The sequence below is a fragment of the Platalea leucorodia genome (genome assembly GCF_965183815.1).
Source record: "Platalea leucorodia genome assembly, chromosome: 2".
NCBI lineage: Eukaryota > Metazoa > Chordata > Aves > Pelecaniformes > Threskiornithidae > Platalea > Platalea leucorodia.
In genome coordinates, this window is record NC_138824.1 from 86,309,688 (window position 1) to 86,333,025 (window position 23,338).

The window sequence follows — 23,338 nt, forward strand, 5'->3', positions numbered from 1 at the left end:
CTGCAAACTTGAAAAAAATCACTCTTCACCCTCATTTCCACCACACGATTTCACATGAACGTGCCCAGCGAAACACAGACGCACGCAGCCTGTACTCCCCGGTGTCTTTTTGGCCTCCCCACACCTTACCTTTTACCTTTTATGGGATGCATGCTGAGCCAAACTGAGAAAGCAACAGCAACATTAGTTCAGTTTGGAGATGTTTTATGCCAGACTTCCCCTGCAAATTCCCTTGCTTTGCAGTGAAAGCACTTGTGAACAGGGCTACTTGTGAAATACAGGACTATTACACTGAAATAAATGAGTGTTTTGAAAAGAATCTTTGGAAAACAAAGGACCTATCTTCTGTCCCTCTGCTAAAAATAATTTCTGACAGGGCTGCAGCAAGATAATAAGCTGACTTATTCAATTTGCTTTAAATACGACGAGATATCATAATGCCATCTTTTGTAATCCGCACACGAGATGTACAGTAGCACACAGATAACAGAAAGAGCCCTCCCCTCGCCCTAGCTGGAAGCTGTCCTTTCCCCCCCGCCGCACTCACAGCATCAAGCACAATGGGTATTTTGGACACAGAACTGCAGTGTATTATCTTATTAAAAGGCTTTGACAGGAACTACACTACTGTGAGACCCAGCTAGTACACAGAAAGAAGAGAAGCCCCCACTTTGCAGCTTCCAAGTCTGTTACACAAAAATTTACTACGTGCTCTAGGCAAATGTAATGATAACATTTTCTGTAATGCAGTTGTCTCCACTACAATTACCTGTTAAGCTTACAGCGAAAGAACACCCCTCTTACCATCAAAACCTCCATGTAATAATTCACTAGCTATAACAAACATATAGAAAACAATAAGCATGTACCTACGTACTACAATATTCAAGCTAATACACAGTTAGGCTTCTTACGAGTCACTAGTCACTTAAATGACTTTCTGCTTTAAATCTTTAAAGATCCCCATAGACTATGAAGCAATAACTATAACAATATCTGCTCTGAATACTCTGATCTGCTGCACGAGACATTAAAATCAGCAGAAAGCCACAACTATTGCAGTCACCTCGCAGCAGTTATTAAAGAGTTTTCATAAGGGTCATTCAAGTTTTTAATTGACCCCTGCAAGATTAGCTTACTTATTTACTTATATAAGAAAAGTTCCAAACCGTCAGGTGAGTATATGCACCTCCTTTCGATGCTGAAAGAGGTACCTTCTTCTACCAGCTGAGGTATTGACTGCGATCCTTTTAATGTGTCTGAAATAGCTCCGATGCTTTCAGCCCGGACGGCACTGAGAGCTGCTTCAGGCTGGAGTGGGACTCGGCTGAGAAGCAAAGTGTGAAAGGGAATTCCTGTCATAGCTTCCAGTTGTTCTTCCTAAATATAGAGTTTGATTCACCCTGTAACTTGGTCCCCTGTGACACTTGACCATCGTAAAACCAGGGCTCAAGTGTCAAGCAGGAGGTGTTGAAGGAACACACCTTTGGGTCCTTTGCCTGCCCTCCCTCTCCCTGTCCTTCTGGGCTTTTCGCAAGCGCCCAGGCATACAGTGGCAGAAGGTAACACGCAACACCTCCCGTGGTCTTTGGGGCAGCGTGTGCCTCCCTGCTGCCACACTGGAGAAAGAAATAATTATGGAGACGTAATTATGAAGAACTCACCTCAGAGGGACTAACTAGGGGAGGTGAATGCCGCACCAATGCGACTGTATCGCTGCTGGGTTGGGAGCAAACTCACACAGCGGCTGCCTCGGGGTCTCGGCGTGGCACTCCTGCGTGCAGGCAGCCGTGCTCACGAGGAGGAGGGCTTCTGACCATGCAAGGCCATAGCGGCCAGCTGCTCAATGTTAGGGCATGTGGATGAAGAGAAGCTAAAGGAAGAGTGTGCGGGCGAGATGCCACAGCTCATGAGGGAAATGAAACATTATTATACAGTTGTGCTTATGTTGGCTGGAGTACTGTCTTCAGTGAAGTCTACTGAAGATCTGTCACAGCAAGTCCTGCGTGGGGCACAGCCTCATGTTTCCACTCCCAGAAACACAGCCTCCTGTTCACTACATCTTCACAAGAGTGAACTCTCCTCTTCTTCACTCCTCTGCCTTACCTGCTCTCCACCTGACTCACAACACTAACGGTGACAACAGCAGTGTCATTCTGGGTGATACGGTACCGGCCACCTGCTGCTGCTACTTGCAACTTTTAGGAGAAGATCAACAATTGTCAAAATTAGTACCAAAGACATTTATAACAACTAGTGGTTAGGATAGTGGTTTCAGAGAGGATTTCCCTTGACTTTAACTCATTTGACCAATCACTCTTTTCATTTCAAGTATCTCAAAGAGAAAGATGATCTCCCAGACCACTTTATTAAGCCTGTGACTCACTCTCTGATGCCCTCTTTCCTAAAAGCGCTGTCATCTGGAAGCAGCTGATAAAGCTGATGACTAGCTCCAGCAGCTTGCAGACTACCTCATAGCCACCCCCTTCCCAAGGAGCCATGACAAGATGGATGCACAGCTAAGCATGCAACAAGCACGTGCATTTGTGTTAGGTGAAGACTGACGGAGGTACATATAGCAGTCAGCTCCTTCCAAGGAAACCCATTGGCCTATTTCCTCAGAAAGGCTGAGTATGGCTGATGTCAAATACTTTGAGGCATGAAAAGACTATTGCACTTGGAACACGGCAGAGTTCACAACAGGGATCACAGACCTGTCTATTGCCTAGAATGGAGGAGTTTGCTGTTACAGTCTAAGGTCCTGCCTTCCAGGTGGTTGAGACCACGTTAAAACAAAGCTGGAGTCAGATAAGTGACTTTATATATCCCCTTCTGAAGGTTCATGTTTACAACGGAAGTATTAGAAGGCAATGAAAGAGGCGATATATTTTTCTAATATGGTCTTGTACATGAATTTATTTCAATTTATATTACAATAGATACATTACAAAGCAGCTCTGGGATACACAGTTCTTTCTTCCATGTGTCATTAATTTAGCAAAGGTAGGCCATTGCTTACATTTTATAATCCCATCATCTTGCAAATATGTCTAAGAAATACAAGCTCAACACTGTTTCCTTCAATAAATTTTCATAGCAGTGACAAGTAATTTAATCACAGAATCATAGAAACACAGAATAGTTTGGGTTGGAAGGGACCTTTAAAGGCCATCTAGTCCAACCTCCCTGCAATGAGCAGGGACATCTTCAACTAGAGCAGGTTGCTCAGAGACCCATCCCACCTGACCTTCAATGTTGCCAGGGATGAGGCATCTACCACCTCTCTGGGCAACCTGTTCCAGTGTTTCACCACCCTCATCATAAAAAAATTCTTCCTTATATCTAGTCTGAATCTACCCTCTTTTAGTTTAAAACCATTACCCCTTGTCCTATCGCAACAGGCCCTACTAAAAGGCCTGTCCCCATCTTTCTTGTAAGCCCCCTTTAAAATACTGAAGGGCCACAATAAGGTCTCCCCAGAGCCTTGCCTTCTCCAGGCTGAACAACCCCAACTCTCACAGCCTTTCTTCATAGGAGACGTGTTCCAGCCCTCTGATCATCTTTGCGGCCCTCCTCTGGACCTGCTCCAACAGGTCCATGTCCTTCCCATGCTGAGGGCTCCAGAGCTGGATGCGGTAGTCCAGGTGGGGTCTCACCAGAGCAGAGTAGAGGGGCAGAATCACCTCCCTCGACCTGCTGGTCACACGATGCAGCCCAGTATACAGTTGGTTTTCTAGGCTGCAAGCGCAGATTGTCGGCTCATGTCCAGCTTTTCATCCACCAGTACCCCCAAGTCCTTCTCCACAGGGCTGCTCTCAATCCCTTCATCCCCCAGCCTGTGTTGATACTGAGGGTTGCCCTGACCCAGGTGCAGGACCTTGCACTTGGTGTTGTTGAACCTCATGAGGTTTACAGAAGGCCCACTTCTCCAGCCTGTCCAGGTCCCTCTGGATGGCATCCTGTCCCTCAGGTGTGTCAACTGCACCACTCAGCTTGGTGTCATCTGCAAACTTGCTGAGGGTGCACTCGATCCTACTGTTTATGTCATTGATGAAGATATTAAACAGTACTGGTCCCAATACAGATCCCTGAGGGACACCACTCATCACCAATCTCCATCTGGGCATTGAGCTGTTGACCACTACCCTCTGGATGCGACTATCCAACCAATTCCTCATCCACCAAACAGTCCATCTATCAAATCCATATCTCTCCAATTTAGAGAGAAGGATGTTGCGGGGCAACATTTCAAAGGCCTTACAGAAGTCCAGATAGACAACATCCATAGCTCTTCCCTCGTCCACTGATGTAGTCACTCCACCAAAGAAAGCCATTACATTGCTCAGGCAGGACTTGCCCTTGGTCAAGCCATGCTGGCTCTCTCGAATCACCTCCCTGTCCTCCATGTGCCTTAGCATAGCTTCTAGGAGGATCTGTTCCCTGATCTTCCCAGGCACAGAGGTGAGGCTGACAGGTCGGTAGTTCCCAGGGTCCTCCTTCCTACCTTTTTAAAAAATGGGTGCAATGTTCCCCTTTTTCCAGTCACTAGGAACTTCACTCGACTGCTGTGACTTTTCAAATGTCATGGAGAGTGGCTTGGCAACTACATCAGCCAATTTTCTCAAGACTCTGGGATGAATCTTGTCAGGTCCCATAGACTTATGCATGTAATAAATAGCCTTAATGATGTGTAAATATGAGAAGAATCTACCTCTGTCACATACCTAACATCCATAAACTATCACACCTAAACTGTATTAGATTGTTGGGATAAAGAAGTAAACCCAAATTTTATCACTAATATCAGAAAATGTAGATCTGAGTAGATTTTAAAGGGAAAAATAGACACTTTTACCATTATTTTGCAGAGTACCATTGCCTTTGAATAACCACTGGGATGCACAGCCCTATGACTTGCATAGTCATCTGCTAAATATGCGCAGCAGACGATTTAGTAAGTAAATAATGAGGCATATGTGCATTTCAGATGATAGATTCAATGCCTGGCACATTAGGGCCAGATAACAGTACATTGACACACACTGCATAAAATTATTATGTCTCATGTACAGAGATCCAAAAGACATAGTAACAATGTATTTATTTGAAGTATGAAAATCCCAATATAGTTCAAAATAGACTTTTGTTGCATTCCTAGAAGCTTGTCTAATTAACATGCTTCCTGGAACAGCTTATTAGTGTTGAAAACGAAGTTGATGCTTAACAGAAACATGTATGTGTCTTACTTCTCAACTGAGATATTTCACTGTATAATGTCAGAATTGTTTCTTTAAGCTGTCACTACTTAATACACTTACTTAAATGTTTTGCTTTTTGAGAAACCTCATGAGCATAGATATAACTTCCCTGAGGCTCCCAAAAGAAAAATATTTTTTCTATTATAGTCCAAAATGTTTAGTGTAATGCAAACAATGTTGTACAATTGAAAATGCAAGTCAACAAAGGAGCAGTCACACGGCTCACTTGAAATAAGACTTCTTTAAAATAAAAAGTTAAAAAATACATTCCTGGAGTTTTGCTTCAAATTACCAAGTAGTAGCAACATATTATATATCTTTGGCAATGAAAAACTTTGCTTCCCTATCGTAATTTTAGATCTATAAGTTACAGTTTATCACCAGGTTAGAATAGTGGGCCTAGGATATTAAGTATTTGGTTAATTAATTCCTATCACTACCTTAATTTGAATTGTTTGGTGAAGAATATGAAACCTATAGTTGCAGTGCAAGATAAACTATTCTCTTCATTCAACACACCTCAGTTACTGACTAAGATTTAAGAATAAGAAACCTGCTATCAGACAGATTTATCAGAGGAGTAACGTGGAGGATCCTGGAAAAAAAATAACACCACCCATTTTCTAACTCACAGAGATTTTATTTGTACTTTTGGGCTCTTTTAGTAAAGATGTATCTACTCCCTATAACAATTACTTGGCACATAGGCTTGATGAAAGACAGAGACGTTTAGCAACAGCACCCAGTCATATGAGGTTAGACAGAAGTACAAAAATTTAAAATACAGTGGAGCTAGCAAGTACCAGGCATCAGAGCCCATTCTTACTCTTGCTTTAAGCTGAAAATAATTTTAAATCCTAGATTGCAGGAAGAGTATCAGACCTCAGCTGCTTTGTCAAAAGAAATGTTGTTTGAGGAAGTATCTCCTGTTCCGATTGTTTCTCCCAGTTTCCCCCAATCTATATGTTTCTTAATATCAAGAAAAAATCAAGCACTTTCTCGTGAGTTTCTACTTGTACAGCTATGCCAACAACAACAATATCAGGCTATTTAAATAAAGAATGACATAAAATAGCATTCAAAAATGTTTGCTATTATCTAGTGGACAGGAAATCAACAAACATATCTAAATTAGCTGATTTAGTTTCTGTGACATTTCTGAGCTCCTAAATATTAATTCAGCTCCTGCATGCTCTTTCTTTTCCATATAAAAGCATGGTGATTATTATCACAGGCTGTTCCATCAAGAAATAATTAGCCTTGTATTAAGAAGATGGTCTCATTAGAGGCTGTCAGTGACCTTGTTCTAAATTTCAGAGTTCCAGCATCTTTTAATAGCATTGTTAGCATCATCTAAGAATTTGTATTAAGTTCTAAAAACTGCATTAATATAACCCATACAAATGCTAGACCATCATAGCTTTGACCACTGAATTACCCAAAAGCCGTATTCTCTGTTGCTTTGTATTCTGTAAAATTCTTACTTACCAAAATGTTTTGAGTAACTGAAATGTGATGATGATGTACAAACAATAAATTTGTTTCCACTTTTCTCCTGGGAAATTTTAGCCACTATACCTGGCAAACCTGATACCATAAGAAAGAGCAAGGGTACTGGCAGATTTTTAAGGGAATATGAATTTTAAATGACATGCTGATTTTGTAAACATCCTGTCTGCTATAATGATTCAGCATCATTTGGAAAAGAAACAAAAAACATGACATTGCACCATCAGATATGGTTCTGGTTTGTCAAACAAGTTTGACAAAACAGGAACTGACTGAATCATTGGTGAAATTTTGAACAGAAAGACTACTCATCATTTTCACAAATCAGAATAATTTGAGTAGGCATCTATTATCTCTTTCAATCCCATAATAGATTTCTTTTGATGAAGGCCATCCCCGTCATTTGATTACACCTGCTGAACACGATTAGCTCTTGTATTCAATGGTCAGATTAACACCTAACCTGGTATGCAGTAAAGAATTTTGCCATTGTACCCAACTGACCCAAAAATGTACAAGAACTAGGTACAGACACGCCAGAGGACTTGGGGACTCGGCACCACACAAAGCAGTGTACCTATCTATCTCTTGTAATAAAGCAAGAAACACAATTGCAGCTGTGCAGGTAATCAGCTCACATGCAGCTATGATCCTGCTGTGAGAGCAAATGTCATAGACTTGAGTAGAGCAATCATCTGAAGTCTAACAAAGAGAACAAAGACTAATTTCTGATGATTCCTATTCTAAATGGCATATTAACAGGAATAAAGACGTGGTTGAGACATGAAAAATCTGCCTGGTAGAAAGATGGACTCAGAACAAGGGAGACAGGCAATGGGCTGGAGGAAGCAGAATATCATGGATATTATAAAGAAATGAATGCCTTTAGATAAAAAATGACCAAATTCAAGGACAACTGCACCAACCCACTGAATCATACGTGATTGATCAGTTGCTATCTTTGGTTTGTATCTGATAAGCAGAAAATAAAAGATGAATATTGATAAACTGTGGGTGTGAAGATTTTTAAAGTTTGAATCAATGTCAGGACACTTATCTTCGTTCCTATGAGTCATAAGGAAAAAAACCCTTAGCTTCTCATACATCCAACATTCAGAAAAATAAGACAATTAAGAATGAATGCTTTCCATGGTGAAGATATGAATAAATCTACTAGTCATACCTATCTATCAAGTAGGCAAACATCATCTATATCAAACCTTACTTTTATTGAATCAGATCCGCTACAGGAACATTGTTCAATCATCTGTGGTCTCCTGCCATACAAATATTGTACCTGTTCAGAGAGAAACTGCCAACAGAAATCAGTGTTGGCACAAGAAGACCAGTAAAGTCCTCCAGCTGCTAATTTCTAAACGATGTTTCTGAATACAATATCAAATCTCAAGTGTTAAAAATACTATAAACAGTTTCTCTTAGGAAATTATACAAAGTATTTTTTAAAATCTTCACATCTTACTGTACACCCATATGAAGTAGGGTTGTGGACTGGCAGTATCTTCTATCCAAGGATAATAACGAACCTGAAAAAAAACCTGTAAACATGAAGCTGCCTCGCTCAGTCACATCAGGCTGTGCAACACAGGGGGTAGCCCTCTGAAGTACAGTTCCGTTCTCAAGATCTGGAGCTAAAAGTGGTGCTTGAAAACCATCTGTCCTGGAAATGACTTTTGAGAACTGCAGGCTGCTCTGTGTTCCCTGTGCCCACCAACTCTCGGTGAGGTGCTAGGCCATAATCTATACTCTGACTAGAGTATCCATGAAGGTGTTCACAGCTTTATTGCAGCCAACTCTCAAACTGATTAGGAAATGCTCTTAGCTCAGGTTCCTAACATAAACTGACCTACGTAAGGCAAAACCACTGTTTTGTCGTGTGTAGTTCAGAGGTGCTCTGGCTGACAGGGGGCAGAGGGGGTTTGTAGTACTGGGAAACCAGTCAAGATTACAGTTTATATCCACTGTGTGGAGGGCTATGAAGCAGCTCCTTGCAGCCTGGTCCTTGAGGCAGAACAGAATCACTGCTGGTTTAACCGAGTGCTATGCTGTATGATAAAGGAATTCAGGAGCGACTTCAACTACCTGCACGGTCCAGGCAGAGAGTTATCCTCATCAGTTCATCCTGTGACAGATATTCCTATTGGTCAGAACAGCCAAAAGCCATGTATGCATAGGTGAATAGAAGTGCTACAGGCTTTAAGAGTCTGCTAAACAATGAACTACAAACTCCTTTGTCTTCTTCAAAGTGTTATCTCACTTTGACTTACTCAAGCGAAGTGCACCTCCTCCCTTAGGGTTCCAGGCTGCCGGACACGTTTTGGAGTTCAAACTTCGATAGGTCTAATGCTATCATGTGCATTTACTTCAAGTTACAGTGAGCACGAAACGATACCTGTTAGACTGAAATTATTCTGTATTTATTTTGCATTCTGCAGTAGGATAGGTGTTCCTGTACCTAGGGACTTCACAGGTAATTTAAAGCAAAAAGGAGCTCCACAACAGCTGTTTGGCATTACCTTCCCTTGTGTGCTCTCCTCCTTCACTGACTGAGCCCTTTTTTTCCCTGCAGTTTCGGTAAACTCATTTTCAAGGACACACTTTTAAAGTTGTAAAAGGATCCCAACACAAGAGCTAACACTGAATAGCTACTCTGCAGTAGATATTCCATGCTTTTTTTCATGTACAACTTCTAAATGACTGCAGAGGATGCAAAGACCAACAGGTGAGCAAGCAAGATTATCATCTAAAATGAGAAGCTGAAGCCTCAAACTAATATTCTTACAGAACTGGATTCTAGAATAATATTCGAGCCGCATCTCCCAAGTTTCTCCTTTTCCTTTGTTTTTCTTTAGAGTCTGACATCCACTTCTCCTTGGAGCGCAACAGCTTTGGAGGACCTTCTTTTAGATGTAATTTCAGTCATAATGTGCCTAACAGAATTACGACAGATGGGTAAATGCTGAAAATTGATAGCAATTAAGAAAGACCTGTAATTTGTTTTGTTATAGACACTAGTAATTAACAAATGGTGAAAAAGCATGTACAACTACTCTTTCTGGCAGATTAACCTAGTAAAGGCATGTTTCTATGAATGCTTGTGCTTTTCCTTTACGTACATTGTTCATACCAACAGTGACTTAAATTTCATTTAAGAGTCAAAATCCCACCTTTCCAGCAGGTATGTTTGGTAACCAGGTTAAATACTGCAAACAAATCCTGAACCTTAACAGAACACTTTGACCTCATTTCTATTTAATAAAGCAAGACTGTTTTGTACTGTAATTGGAACATAAAAAACTATCAAGAAAACTGTGTAACATTCTGCTCTTTTCTAGGCACAGCATGGATGAAAGGTGGGGTTTTGTTTGGGTTTCAGTTTAAAAGACCACACGTATTACATGTCTCTCTAATTCCGATTACCTGAATTTCTCCCATATACTGAGATGTTTACGTAACAATATTAGTAAGGCAAATGAAAGCATATTTGTCCTTCAGACATTTACAATCAATACTATATACATCTCTGCAGTGTGCCAGTCTCTGTATCCCTCTCCCTGTGTCTCAGATTTCTTCTTTACTCTGATCTTTTTATTCCCTCCAGAAGCAATCTCCTAGCCTGCATAAGTGCTTAATGGACCATCTATTTCATCTTAGCCATCTATTTCTTCTTTCGTGCATCCTTGTCTGTACTTGAAATTCTCAGCTAGATTTGGGCGCTCGTTCTGCAAACAGTCACGTACTCCATGAAAGCACCCCTTCATTTCAAGTTACGCTGGCACATAAACGCTTGCAGAATCATGCCACATTTTGTTCCAGCCTTCCTTTCCTTTGTTTAGCTCATCTCAATGCCCAACAACCTAGTAACGAATACTACGCAGAACATATCTAAAAACCCATTTGCTCTCCTCAAGGCTCAAACACTTATCCAACCAAGTCAGGTGCTGATTGTATTGCCTTCAAACTGGCAAAATTTACCACCTCTCCATGCCAAAATCCACATCTTAGCTGGTTTTAGGTCTGAGCCTGCAGTGAACTGTGAGCAGGTACCATTTCCTTGAAGCCCTGCAAGCCCCTCTAACATGAGGGCTTTTGAAAGTGTGGTTAAGACTGGTTTTACTTTTATTTTGCAACGTGTCATTTATGGTAATATCTGAAAAATCATGTATCTACTTCAGTAATAGATCAAAGTTGAAGAGATTAATTATTAGACATGTTGATAATTAATTTTAAGATAAATATGTTTACTGTGTCTAGAAAAATATGCTTATTATATTAAGCCGCTAAATGAATTCGATAATATCTTTAACGTATTATTAATGCATTGTTTGGTACTTACTTGCCAAATTACATTTAATTGGTATTATTATGCTTATGAGATTATTCTTTTTCTGTCTAAAGTTTTTGCACGGGCTTAGATACTCCTGCATGATGACTCATACGTATCCTTCCCTAACATTCTGTGATACTTGCCCTTTTGAGGTCCACCCATGCCCTCCCATTACCGCACACCTCAGCTGTGACTTCTAAAACTCTGATAATTGCACTGCTTTGTAAAAACGTATGAATACTGTGCACTAACCTGATTACTGCATGGCATTTTGCTTTAGTCACTACTTTACCTTAATATGTGGCTGTAAGGAAAAACAAGCAGCGGTAAAAAGTGTATCAATACCCGCACTACCTCCTGAACCATTTTAAAGTGGAAAACTTTAATCCTGAATACCTTTACTTTCAAAACACAAAGTGCAATCTCTCCCTGTAACGCTTCACAGTCGGCAACAGTTTCATTCCATGAGAACAAAGATTAACTTTGCCCTTCTGCCAGGGGCAAAATGACCACTGAAGTTACGCAAGTAAAAAGAGTGGGGCTGGCAGTTAACTCAGAATATCGATCTTCTGCATTCTAGAAAATTCTCATTTTTGTTTTCTTGTGATAAACTTTCTAGCAAAAAAATACAGACTGTGTATTTTAGTTGCATTCTTTTTTATCTGCACTGCCAATTTCTATGCCAACTCAATAAAATTCAGTTCTTATACAGTGTACTAAATGAACATAGAAGAAAAATACAGTAGGGTTACAAAAGCTGTTTATTGACTGGATCCTTTAAACAGCACACCCCACGCCCATTTTGCAATGCTTGATTTCAGTGAGATCGTGCCACTAGTAAAAGTACTCATGTTCTTAACTGTTTGAATACAATTCCCGTCCATTGCTTCCGAAGACCACTACTAGAAAAATTTTTTTTATATTACATGCATGTTGCTCTATGGAAAAACTCGAATTTTCAACCAATAAGGTGTAGAATTAACCGTATTTGCATCATTTCTCAATGCAACTTGGAGGATTGGGAACAATTGCGACAAAGCCATAGACAGATCTGATTATTCTGGGAATAACTCGGTTTATGGTTTGTTTTAGATACTGAAAACATCTCAAAGTTGTCTGTGTCAGTGCACAAACTCAAATTTGACTGCATGCAAGTCAATGGATACATTTCCTGTAATTCCTCAGCTTTTATGTTGGAATGAAATCCTTTCAGAAGTTCTCATAAAGCTTTGGTTAACATGAGCAGCTCCCACCAAAGGGCAGGGGTTTAAGGACAATGGAAAACCTAAACCTGGGGGGAGACCACCCCTGACCTGAGGTGAAGGACGAAGGTTTTCACCAAAGAGAGCACAAGTGAGAGCAGGCGTGCATTGCCAGCGGTCACTTCCCCCTCTGCCCCCACACTGCCCAATGATGAGACTGGCGAGGGCTGCCTCCCCTTTCTTGCCTGCTGACCTAACCACCTCCGGGGGTACGGCCTCTGTCATCCCACACGCAACACGGAAAGACCACGCGTGCGGACCGTGACGGCTTCACGGCGCGCGGGCGCGTCAGCAGCCGAAGTTCAGCCGGAGGAGGCGGCGCCGACCCCGCCCCGCCCGGGTCTCGCGGTGGCGGCACCGGCGGCCGCCTCACCGCGCACGCGCACCACGGTAACGACCCCCGCTCCCCTGCGCGCTACGCTGTGACGTCACTCCGGCACCTGCCCTCGCTCGACGCGGCGCCCGGAAGCGTCCGACCGGGCTCTGTAGCTGATGGAGAAAAGTTCCGGGGCAAGTTTAGTTCCGGGGGCGCCTCCGCATGAACCGCGGCCACCGCCGCCGCCGCCTCGGCTGCAACCATGATCCCGATCCCGGTGGTGGTGTGCGTGCTGGGGGGCTGGTGCGCCATCTACCTGGCGGATACGCTGCTCAAGGTGAGGGCTGTGGAGGCAGAGCCGAACGGGGAGCCCTTGGCCCCGCGCACGCCGGGGCAGGAGCTCCGCTTCACGCCCCGCCGCGGCCGGGAGGAGGGCGCCGGCAGCCCCGTCGCCCCCGGGCGGGGTCTGGAGTCGCCACCGGGGAGAGGCCTCCCCGCCTCGCCCACCCTCCGAAATACCCGGGCGGGCCACGACCCGCCCTTCTGCCCCCTCACAGGCAGACGGCGGTGCCGCTCCCCGGCCCGAGCCCGCAGGCCTCTCTGCAATTCAAATTTAACGGTCGCCGCCCCCGCGTTGCGGAGCCGGGCTCCGGGGCAGCCGGGGCCGGTCAGGCTCGGAGCGGGGGAGGCAGCCGCCGGCCTCCCCCGCCCGCCCCACGGGGGTGGGGGCGGGGGGCGGGCTGCGCCCCGCTCCGCAGCTCGGGGCAGGGTGCGGTTGCCAGGGGGCTGTGCCTGTGCCTGCCCCCCGCGCCCTGCTCTCCTCCCTCGGGCTGCTGGGGCGATCCCCGCCCCGAGGCCAAGCCTCCCCCTCCTAAAACCGGGGCCCTGCAGCCCCGCAAGCAGCCTGGGCGGCGGCGCCCGGGGAGGCGGCGTTTTGCTTCCGCCCGCCGCTGGGGCTGGGAGCGGCGCCCGGCCGGCTGCCGCGGTGTCGGCTCTGTACCGAAGGGCCAAGCTGTGAAACGTTGGGGAAGCCAGCTTTTAGTCTACTGCTTAAACAGTTCTGTGGCACTCCAACGTGCTTTCTGGAGTTTGAAGTATTATTGTCTTTTTTTAAAAAAAACAACCTTAATTTGTAAGTTTGCTGTGTAGACTATGTGTTTTATAATGATGATTTTTCTAAAATTACTGTATGTAAAAACATCACTAACGCACATTTTTTTTTCCTTTGACTTTCCTTAGTTTCACTGAAAAAAATAAGTTGAGACAGTGCTCAATACAAATACTTTTTTAAAGAAATAAACTGTAGTCTTCAGAGAGTATTGTAAGACTCATCTTTTTCCTCCTGATGGAGAGGGGAAGGTTTGCAAAGAAAATACACCAACAAGACATCATTCATTATATTTAGGGATGCATTTGTGCATTGTGCAAGTTTCACTAAGTGGTTTGTTTTGTTTGGTTTTTTTTCCAAAGCTCGAGAGGTATGATTTCTAAGAGGTGGTTGAAATTGCAAATTACGTGTGCAAGATAGGATGTATGCTGGTTAAATATGAGGAAAAATGAAATGAAAGGTTTGATCTGTAATTCTGTAAATTTGTAATTTAAGGCCTTTGACACGGTCCCCCATAACATCCTCCTCTCTAAATTGGAAGGATATGGATTTGATGGGTGGACTGTTCGGTAGATAAGGAATTGGCTGGATGGTCGCATCCAGAGGGTAGTCGTCAATGGCTCGATGTCCAGATGGAGAACAGTGACGAGTGGTGTCCCTCAGGGGTCTGTGCTGGGACCAGTGCTGTTCAATATCTTCATCAATGACATAGACAGTGGGATCGAGTGCACCCTCAGCAAGTTTGCAGATGACACCAAGCTGAGTGGTGCAGTCGACACGCCTGAGGGACGGGACGCCATCCAGAGGGACCTGGACAGGCTGGAGAGCTGGGCCTGTGTGAACCTCATGAGGTTCAACAAGGAAAAGTGCAGGGTCCTGCACCTGGGTCAGGGTAATCCCCGATATCGGTACAGGCTGGGGGATGAAGGGATTGTGTGCAGCCCTGTGGGGAAGGACTTGGGGGTACTGATAGATGAAAAGCTGGACATGAGCCGGCAATGTGCCCTCACAGCCCAGAAAGCCAACTGTGTCCTGGGCCGCATCAAAAGAAGTGTGACCAGCAGGTCGAGGGAAGTGATTCTGCCCCTCTACTCTGCTCTGGTGAGACCCCACCTGCAGCACTGCGTCCAGCTCTGGGGTCCTCAGCACAGGAAGGACATGGACTTGTTGGAGCATATCCAGAGGAGGGCCACAAAAATGATCAGAGGGATGGAACACCTCTCTTATGAGGAAAGGCTGAAAGAGCTGGGGATGTTCAGCCTGGAGAAGAGAAGGCTGCGGGGTGACCTTATTGCAGCCTTTCAGTACTTAAATGGGGCTTATAAGAAAGATGGTCACAGACTTTTTAGCAGGGCCAATAGCAATAGGACAAGGGGTAACGGTTTTAAAGTAAAAGAGGATAGATGTAGACTAGATATAGGGAAGAAATATTTTACAATGAAGGTGGTGAAACACTGGAATGGGTTGCCCAGAGAGGTGGTAGATGCCCCATCCTTGGAAACATTCAAGGCCAGGCTGGATGGGGCTCTGAGCAACCTGATCGAGTTGTAGATGTCCCTGCCCATTGCAGGGGGGATGGACTAGATGGCCTTTAAAGGTCCCTTCCATCCCAAAGCAGTCTATGATTCTATGATTCTCTTTCTTTTTTTATGTTAACATTACAGTCCAGGAGCTGCATCTGTTTCTGCCAAGAGCAGATAGGGCCTGGAAATTTTAAAGTAAAAAACGTTCATTTTGTCACTCCTGTAAAATACAAGAAGAAATATAAGAAATTTTAGGTGATGAGAAAACTTGGGAAATTAAGTGGCTCGCCCTGCTGGTAATTGTTGGAGAGCAAATGTAGCTCAGTAAATGGTGAGAGCTATTAATTGCCAAATATTAGTCTGTACATAATGACAATAAAAAATACAGTAATTTATCTGAAGATTTTTCAAATTTTGTTACATCAAGTCTATATTAGGTATTTGGAAACAAACATGGCGTTTTTTTGAAACGCAGTAGAAGATTGGCCAGATACCAGAAAAACGTGCTCCTGACTGTAGCGAAACACACCAAAACCTACCAGGAGGGTCAGACAACAGGCTGGTTTTCTTTTGATGATAACTTTGTCTGATCAAGAATCTTAGAGTGTAAAGCAAGAGCTGAATTCAGGTAGTGGACCTGTCGTGCCACGATGCTGAGACCCATTTGTATCTCTGAGATTCTGAAGATCTCTTTCAGCACTAGACCTTAAAATCATTCTCTTTTGTAAGTAAGGATAGCCACTGCTTTTCTTGTTACAACCTCTGGTAGAGCTTAGCAGCAGCAAGGGAAAAAAAAAACAACCCACATTGTTTGGAGCCAACTTAGTGCCTGATTTATGTTGAAAAAGAAGGGGGAATGCCTGGAATGCTATAGCAAGCAAGAGAGTCCAGCAGTTAAAATTTAACTGATCTTTTAACTCAAAGTTGACAAAGTTTGTTAATCGTCGGGAAGTGTGTGGGGGCACTTGGGTTTTAGTGAACTTACTGGTAGATCTCATGTGTGTACATCTCAATGATGTTTCACTGTGAGCACTACAGACAAAATAGAATTTGGATTAAATAACCAGGTTTATATAATGAGGAAACTCAGAGTTGCTTGTTTTATTGCTGGTACTGTAAATCTCCCACTCCATTCATAACCCGAGGCTGCTAGCAGCTGTAGCAAAAGGCAGTCCCTGCTTAAACCTCAAATCACTTACAATTTAAGTACACCAAAAGGACATACAGAGCCTGAGTGAAAAATAATACAGGAGTACTTTTCCATGCGTGATCCTGTTGATATTTTTGGCCAGAGAAGGATATGTGCTGTAGCTTGCAGTTGATGTTTATTCTGTAAACTTGTTCAGTATGCAATTTCTCTTGCTCAGTTTGTTCTCTTACTGGTTTTGTTCAGATTTCAAACATTTTGTTAGGCAGTCTGACTCTTAGAAAATCTACAATATAGAAGGCATAACTGTGTGTATAAATGCATTTTTGCACAAATGAATTCATAGATTATAATATTGCTAGAGTTACATTACAAGATACGTTTGTGTTAGCCAACTAAAAATATGCCGAATCAAGCTGGGACTTGGAATTTTAAGTCCTTCTTGTTGCTCTTCATTGAATCACTGGCGTGAAAGTGTCCATTGAAGCTTGGATCCTACAAAAGGGAATTGCTCAGGCAGACCCCTAACTCCCGCTCCCCAGCATCCTAAATCATCCCATTTCATTCTGCCTGAAGGATCAGGAATGAGCAAAGGGTAGAAGGTTGTCCCTCCTTCTGCTATGAGAAATAAAGAATGCATTAGACGCATTCAGTCAAGGTTAGCCTTCAGCTTTTAAGGTCAGGAAGCTGAAATGGTTCAGAGCTCTTGAACAGATTTTGTCAGCAAAGAAGAATGTTAAGGACTCCTGCTTGGTGGCAGATATTTATGGAGCTCCTGGAGTATTTAGCAGGCGTTCATTATTTTGAAGGCTTGCATAAATAAAAAAGGTATTGCTGTTATAGTAAAATTAATATGGAGCTTTTTAATGTATTTATCAGAGGGATGCAGTCATTTAGTGGTCATGAATACCATTTACACAACTTGTGAGGAAAATGCAAAAGGAAAATGCGTTTTGTACCTTTTATTTTTTTTTTCCCATTTGGCAAATGTGTGGTCAGTAATCCCATATTTCTCATGGAAAACTTCATATTTCTTTATGCCTTGCTAGTACAGTGGGGCTGTGATATGGTTGGAATGAATTTGAAGGAATGTATTTGTGGCATTTCTAGGGGAAAAGTGTTTTTTGCATGTGATAAAAGGAACACATTTTTAAAGTGCCAGATCAATATATCCATTTAGATTTATTATAATAATATGTGGCTGGTTGGGGTTTTTTTGGACTCTGTGTGAATGAATAGGATGTGTTTACTTCATTCCCAGAAGACAGTTTCTCATGCCAGAGGTACTTAATGTCATATGCATTTTTGTTCTTAATTACCTGGTAGATTATGTGAGGAGGCCTTTTTCTTTGTTTCTTTGGCTTATGTATTATTATTTGTAAAAGTGTAATCATCTTTGTGATCTCTTCTGTTAAAGGTAGCAAATGCTGGGTCAGCAAATGCTGATCTGGTTGTGGACACTAAATTTAGTGGTGTTATAGAGAGTGACTAGTGTTGATTAGGGAATACATTACGATGAAAATTTCTGTCGGTGCCCTCAGCTGACTGAACAAAAATATGACTGTAATCAGTAGGGTAAAGAAGAAGGAAATGACACAGGAATATATAGGCAGGAAGGATAAATGGTGTAATAGGTGATAAATGAACAATGGCCTGAGCAAATGGGTCTTGCATCCTAGGAAAATTGTTGCTTAAAATAAATTTCTAGTGTTCAAATTTTAATTAATTCAACTAAATGAGAAAACCTATGAATATAGTTGTGCAAGATGAGATCCTCACTCCCCACCACCCCTGCGGCAGGACAGGAGGAATGCAAGGAACTTGGCAAGTTCTAAATTTGTTTAAAGAACCACGGACGACAGCCAGAAACTTGTGAAGTTCCTCTTGAGGGGGGGAGACAGAGCCTGTTGTGAACTACGCGTTCCCGATGTCTTCAGCAGGTGCTGCTGCTCATAGGGAAACTTGGGAACAATGTGCCAAGTCAGACAGCTCCAAAGACTTGTCTGGATTATGTCAGAGACACTCCTGCCTTGGGAACTGCTCGAAGTCAGAAGGCTTAAAGCTCTGGCTATCAGCTTTTCCCGAGCTATGAGTTCCTCTTTCACCTCCAAGGAAAGTGTTCCTTCAGTTGGGTTTCTGATACTAGCTTCCATGAAGCAGGCCAAATAAAGCCTATTGAGAAGACAAGCACCATATAATATAAAGCAGCAATTGCAAAACTATGTCTATTGGTCTATAATATCAGATAATACTGCAGATAAGCATTAATCATATAGTTTATAGGTCTCATTTATCTTAAAGACAAATCTTTGGAACTACTAGGAAGGCATTCTAGCAGTATCTTGAAATGCTGGGAAATTATCATAGTGAAATCGCTGTTGCAATGTAGGTTGATAATTTTAAAGTCCTACTCGCTTTTTGTTAGTATGATCAAATATTTCAGAGTCTCTTTAGGTATAGTCTCTACGTTTGAAAAGGAGACCTCATTTTTACCCTTACTAAAGGGTATCCACAGTACTGATCCATATCTCACCAATATTAGAAACAGTTTTCTCAGCTGAAGCCAAAAGAAGCATTTTTCTTTATTGTAGTTTTAAAGATATTTAGTGGAATATAATTGCACCCTGAAAAAATACCATAAACAGTTCAGTCTTTAGCTTTCTAACCAAACACTTAAAAACTACTGAAAGTGATTTAACACTAGGAAAGATGATGTAAGATCTTGTTTGTCAGGTAACACTGGATACCTGATCTCTCTCGCAATCCTAGAACTGTTGCGATTTACATCAAAACAGTGGCATAACTTTTTCATATTACATGTCACACCTACCTATATGTCAAAATATAAATAATGTGCAGGACATTTACTTGAAGTTATATGTCCATTTTTATATAAACAGATCACATTTACTGCCTGGTCACATGACGCTAAATCTTCCTAGAAGTTTTTGGTTAAACTAATTTTCCATTGTTTTGCAGTCATCCAACTCTCTGAAGGCATCTTATGAAGACTGGCTGCTGACGTATGGCTTGAGCGTCTCTCCTTTTCACATGCGATGGCAAACAGCTCTCTTCAACCGCCAGTTCTACAACTGGGGGAGATGGAAGCCCAGATTTCTGTATTTATGGTATAAATTCAGGATTTTTTTTTGTTCTGTCAAATACAGGGTCAACAACTTAACCATATCTGAGCCTTTCAGCCTTAAAAGTGTAATGGATAGACATGCTTATTTGCTAGGCTAATGATAAAACCAAACTAGCATGGTTGCCGTAATTGTACTGTGCCAGGATAAGTCTTTCTCCTCTGCTAAAAAATACATAGCTGTAGTATAGGTTGCATATTGAGATGCTATAAAACTAGAAATTCATAAACTTTTTTTAATCATAGAATCATAGAATACCATGTTGGAAGGGACCTCAAGGATCATCTGGTCCAACCTTTCTAGGCAAGAGCACAGTCTAGACGAGATGGCCCAGCACCCTGTCCAGCTGAGTCTTAAAAGTGTCCAGTGTAGCAGAGCATTTTTTACCTATTTACCATTTTTACTGATGGTTTGAACTATACATAGTTCTTAAGATTACAGCTGTCACATGTAATACTGCATACAGAAGCAGGTCTGAAAGCAGCTTCTCATGTCCTAGATCTGTCCATCACTGTACACTGAGCTCTCCCCTGATCACTGGAGTTTACAAAGTATTCAGAGACAGTTGTGTCCCTGTTGTCAATCATTGTCCAGACATTCAGCAACTATACCTGCTCAGAAGCACATTGCTCACCTTCTGTCTTTTATCTGCTGGCACCTTTGCCTGCTAAGATTGCACAGACTGCTGGGAATGGGTAAATAAGCAGGGTGGTTAGTATGGGTGTTCCTGGACTCGTTTAGAAAATTATTGCTCAGTTGCTTTCCTAGCATTACTTTATATCTGCTCTGAAAATATAAAATGAGTAAGGTTTGAATTTCTTTTCATTTCCTGTGTTGTTACCCTCAGTGAGACAGTAATGAAAGAGAGGTCTGCTTCATATTCGTTTCTCTCATATGTAATGATTTTACTATTTTAGTTTGAAATAGTTCTATATCAATCACAATTTTTAATGTGTATAATTTATTACAGTATAGTGTTTCCACCAGTCTCTTTAATTAACATTACAAGTACATGTTGCTTAAAATAAATTTGCTAATTCCCAGTGAGCTTCATTAAGGATGGTAAGAGAAAAATTATGCTATTGTGGGAGGAAGAAGGACTGGTAGTGAATTGAAGTGTTTTAGCTAGAAAATAAGCTTTGTCACATCCTTCAACTATTGGACAGTGTAAAATAATAGTAATAATGCTGAATAAAAATTCACCACTAGGGGGACTGACATAAATTGAAATTATTTTCAACACTGATTTTAATGAAAAATAAATTGGTGAGAAGAACAATGTGTTTTAAGTAATTGATTTTAATCTGGTCTTGCAGTTGTACCTTTTAGTTCTTCTTTAAAAAAGGTTGAGTCTCATTTATTGTTCTTTAGTACTTTTTATTGTTTGTGAGGAAGATGCAAAATTTATTGAAAAAGCTTATGTAAATAAACATGTATGCTACTCTGTCATTTGATCCAGATCTCTAAATATGTGACGGTGTGGTGCAACACGGTTAATTATATATTGTTAGTTATGTTTTTGTATCCATAGCTGATAGCACGTTACATGTATTGGGTAACTGAATAAAATTTAGAATGTGTAAAAACAACATAAAAATATTTGAAAATTAATCAGGATGAGATTTGGATGTAAAACATTTATTAAACAAGGAAAATATTATATGTCATTAGTCAATGTTATTAGTATATGTTATTGTTATTATTATTAGTTTCCTTTAGCTAATATTTTTGTATTGGATTGTTGATACATGAATGGTAGTAGCATCAGATAAGTTTTGCCCCATGAGTTTGGTGTGCTAAATTACGCTAAAGTAGTTACATATGCAGAGAATATACCCTATCTTCTTGCAGCTATGCATTGCTAAACTGTTTGCTTCTCTTTGTAGGTTCAGCATAGGAATGGTGTTTGGTATAGTTGCCATGTTTGGCTCTGTTATTCTTCTCGGAAAGACGCTGATGCAAACACTGACACAGATGCTCACCGAGGCACCAAAAGCCCAGAATGACCGTATGCTGCAAGTTGTGGTAAGTGCTGTCTCCTCAGGTCTTTATTTGAGAGTTGTGAACTGATCTTAACCAGCTTCTTAATGGGGTATGTGATGCTTAAATCCTTCCATGCAAGAATAACCTAACTCCCGATATTCATCTACATAAAAATTTGCTGATTTCTTATCAGCCTTAAAAATGGAAAGCGGAGGTAATAAAAGAGGGCAAGACAAATGAAGGCAAACATGTGGAGGACTTTATATTAAGAATTCTCAGGAGTGAGAATTGGCTAGTAATTTTGAAAAGCCCTAAATTATCATAGTACTAAGAATACAAAACAGAGCTAAGAATTTGCTTCCTCTGAGCTGTGCAATGTAGAGACACTGGTGGCCTTCAAGTTTGCAGGGCACGTCCATAAGCCACAAGAAGAGAGGAGTTCTATTTCATTTATTACAATAAAAAACATCAGTGGAAAATGAAAGAAGTGTAAAGGGCTTTGTGTGATAGTGGAAGCAAAGATTAATTAGTGAGGAGACAGCACATTTTTTGATTGTTCAAGGACTTAAGCCCTAATTTACAGTATGAAATTGAAAGTGCTGTTTCTGCCAGTATCTAGTCAAAGGCCTAATAACAATGTATTTAATTGTTTTATGCATTTCTGATGCTGGACAATATATTGTATGGTTTTAGAAAGGAATGTATTTCAGAGAATGGGAGAGATTGCAAATACTGTCTTTTTTATTTCTACGCAAGGCAGTAATGGAAGAACTGACATTGCCTTTGCAACAGTTTTAGCCTGGAAGGATTCCTAACCACCCTTATTTCCCCAAGAGTGCTATCTGGCCAGAATGCACTATGGCCATTTTCCAGAAATGCAGAAAGTCCTATGAGCTTGCTCTGCCTTCTGTTGCATGGCTTAGAGCAGGGGTGCCCAACCATTTTACTGTATTTAAGTACTCAGCTACTGTAGTGAACAGAACCTGGGAATTGTGTGCCGCCATGATAGGCCTTCCTGTAAGTGCTAAACTGACTGCATGCAGCCAGACTTAAAAAATTACACGAGCGCAGGAAGCCTGATTGTTAGCATGTGCCATGAACTCGGTGCCTTTGGGATGGTTTGGGTCTGTTTCACACATTCAGGGAGAATATAGCAAATGCAGGGTGTGTTGGCAAAAGCAGGCAAGGAGACCTGGGAGAGAAGTGCTGGTCCTGCCACTGCAGTCACCTGGTCCACAGCCTGCTCCTGAATTATCTCCAGAAGCAGACAGGAGTGGGCAGTCTGTGCATCCAGTAGAGCACAAGCTGAACACGAAACAGAAAATTTTTAATTGACATGCCAACAGGGTCTATCCTAAGCATGTATGTCTGTTACCTTCTGGAGTAAGAAAAGCCACCCTTACATCTTCGTTTTCTGAGATTATGATATGGATCTATCCACTTTTGTGACACCAAAGTGGTCATTTGCAATAATATTGCTCTTTTGAGAAAATAACATAGAGGCAACCAAATAAAGATGAGCCTTTGGAATTAATCTGGTGTGAACTGGAACTGTGAAAGCAGAAATCTAGGATAATGTTCACAATTTCAATGTGGAATTGATTCCTCTGTGACTGCCTACTGGCAAGATCACTGCGTTCAAACCAAGGACAGACTGGCACTGAAAAAGATGTAATGTACAGGCATAATGTAATGTCATGTATGGGGATATGGTTACTTCACCTAACTTGACTTCTGCTTCTCT

At 41.8% G+C, this 23,338-nt stretch overlaps 1 protein-coding gene across 2 annotated transcripts in view; it reads left to right on the forward strand.

Annotated features, from left to right (window-relative positions):
- Positions 1–12,811: 12,811 nt before the first annotated feature.
- Positions 12,812–23,338, forward strand: part of MBTPS2 (membrane bound transcription factor peptidase, site 2) — a 41,256-nt gene continuing 30,729 nt past the window's right edge. For both annotated transcript variants that reach the window (XM_082304090.1, XM_082304091.1), the window contains exons 1-3: positions 12,812–13,027; positions 19,448–19,596; positions 21,498–21,636. In XM_082304090.1, coding sequence (XP_082160216.1) covers positions 12,953–13,027; positions 19,448–19,596; positions 21,498–21,636 — 363 coding nt within the window. In that variant the 5' untranslated portion in view covers positions 12,812–12,952. The remainder of the gene's footprint in view (positions 13,028–19,447; positions 19,597–21,497; positions 21,637–23,338) is intronic.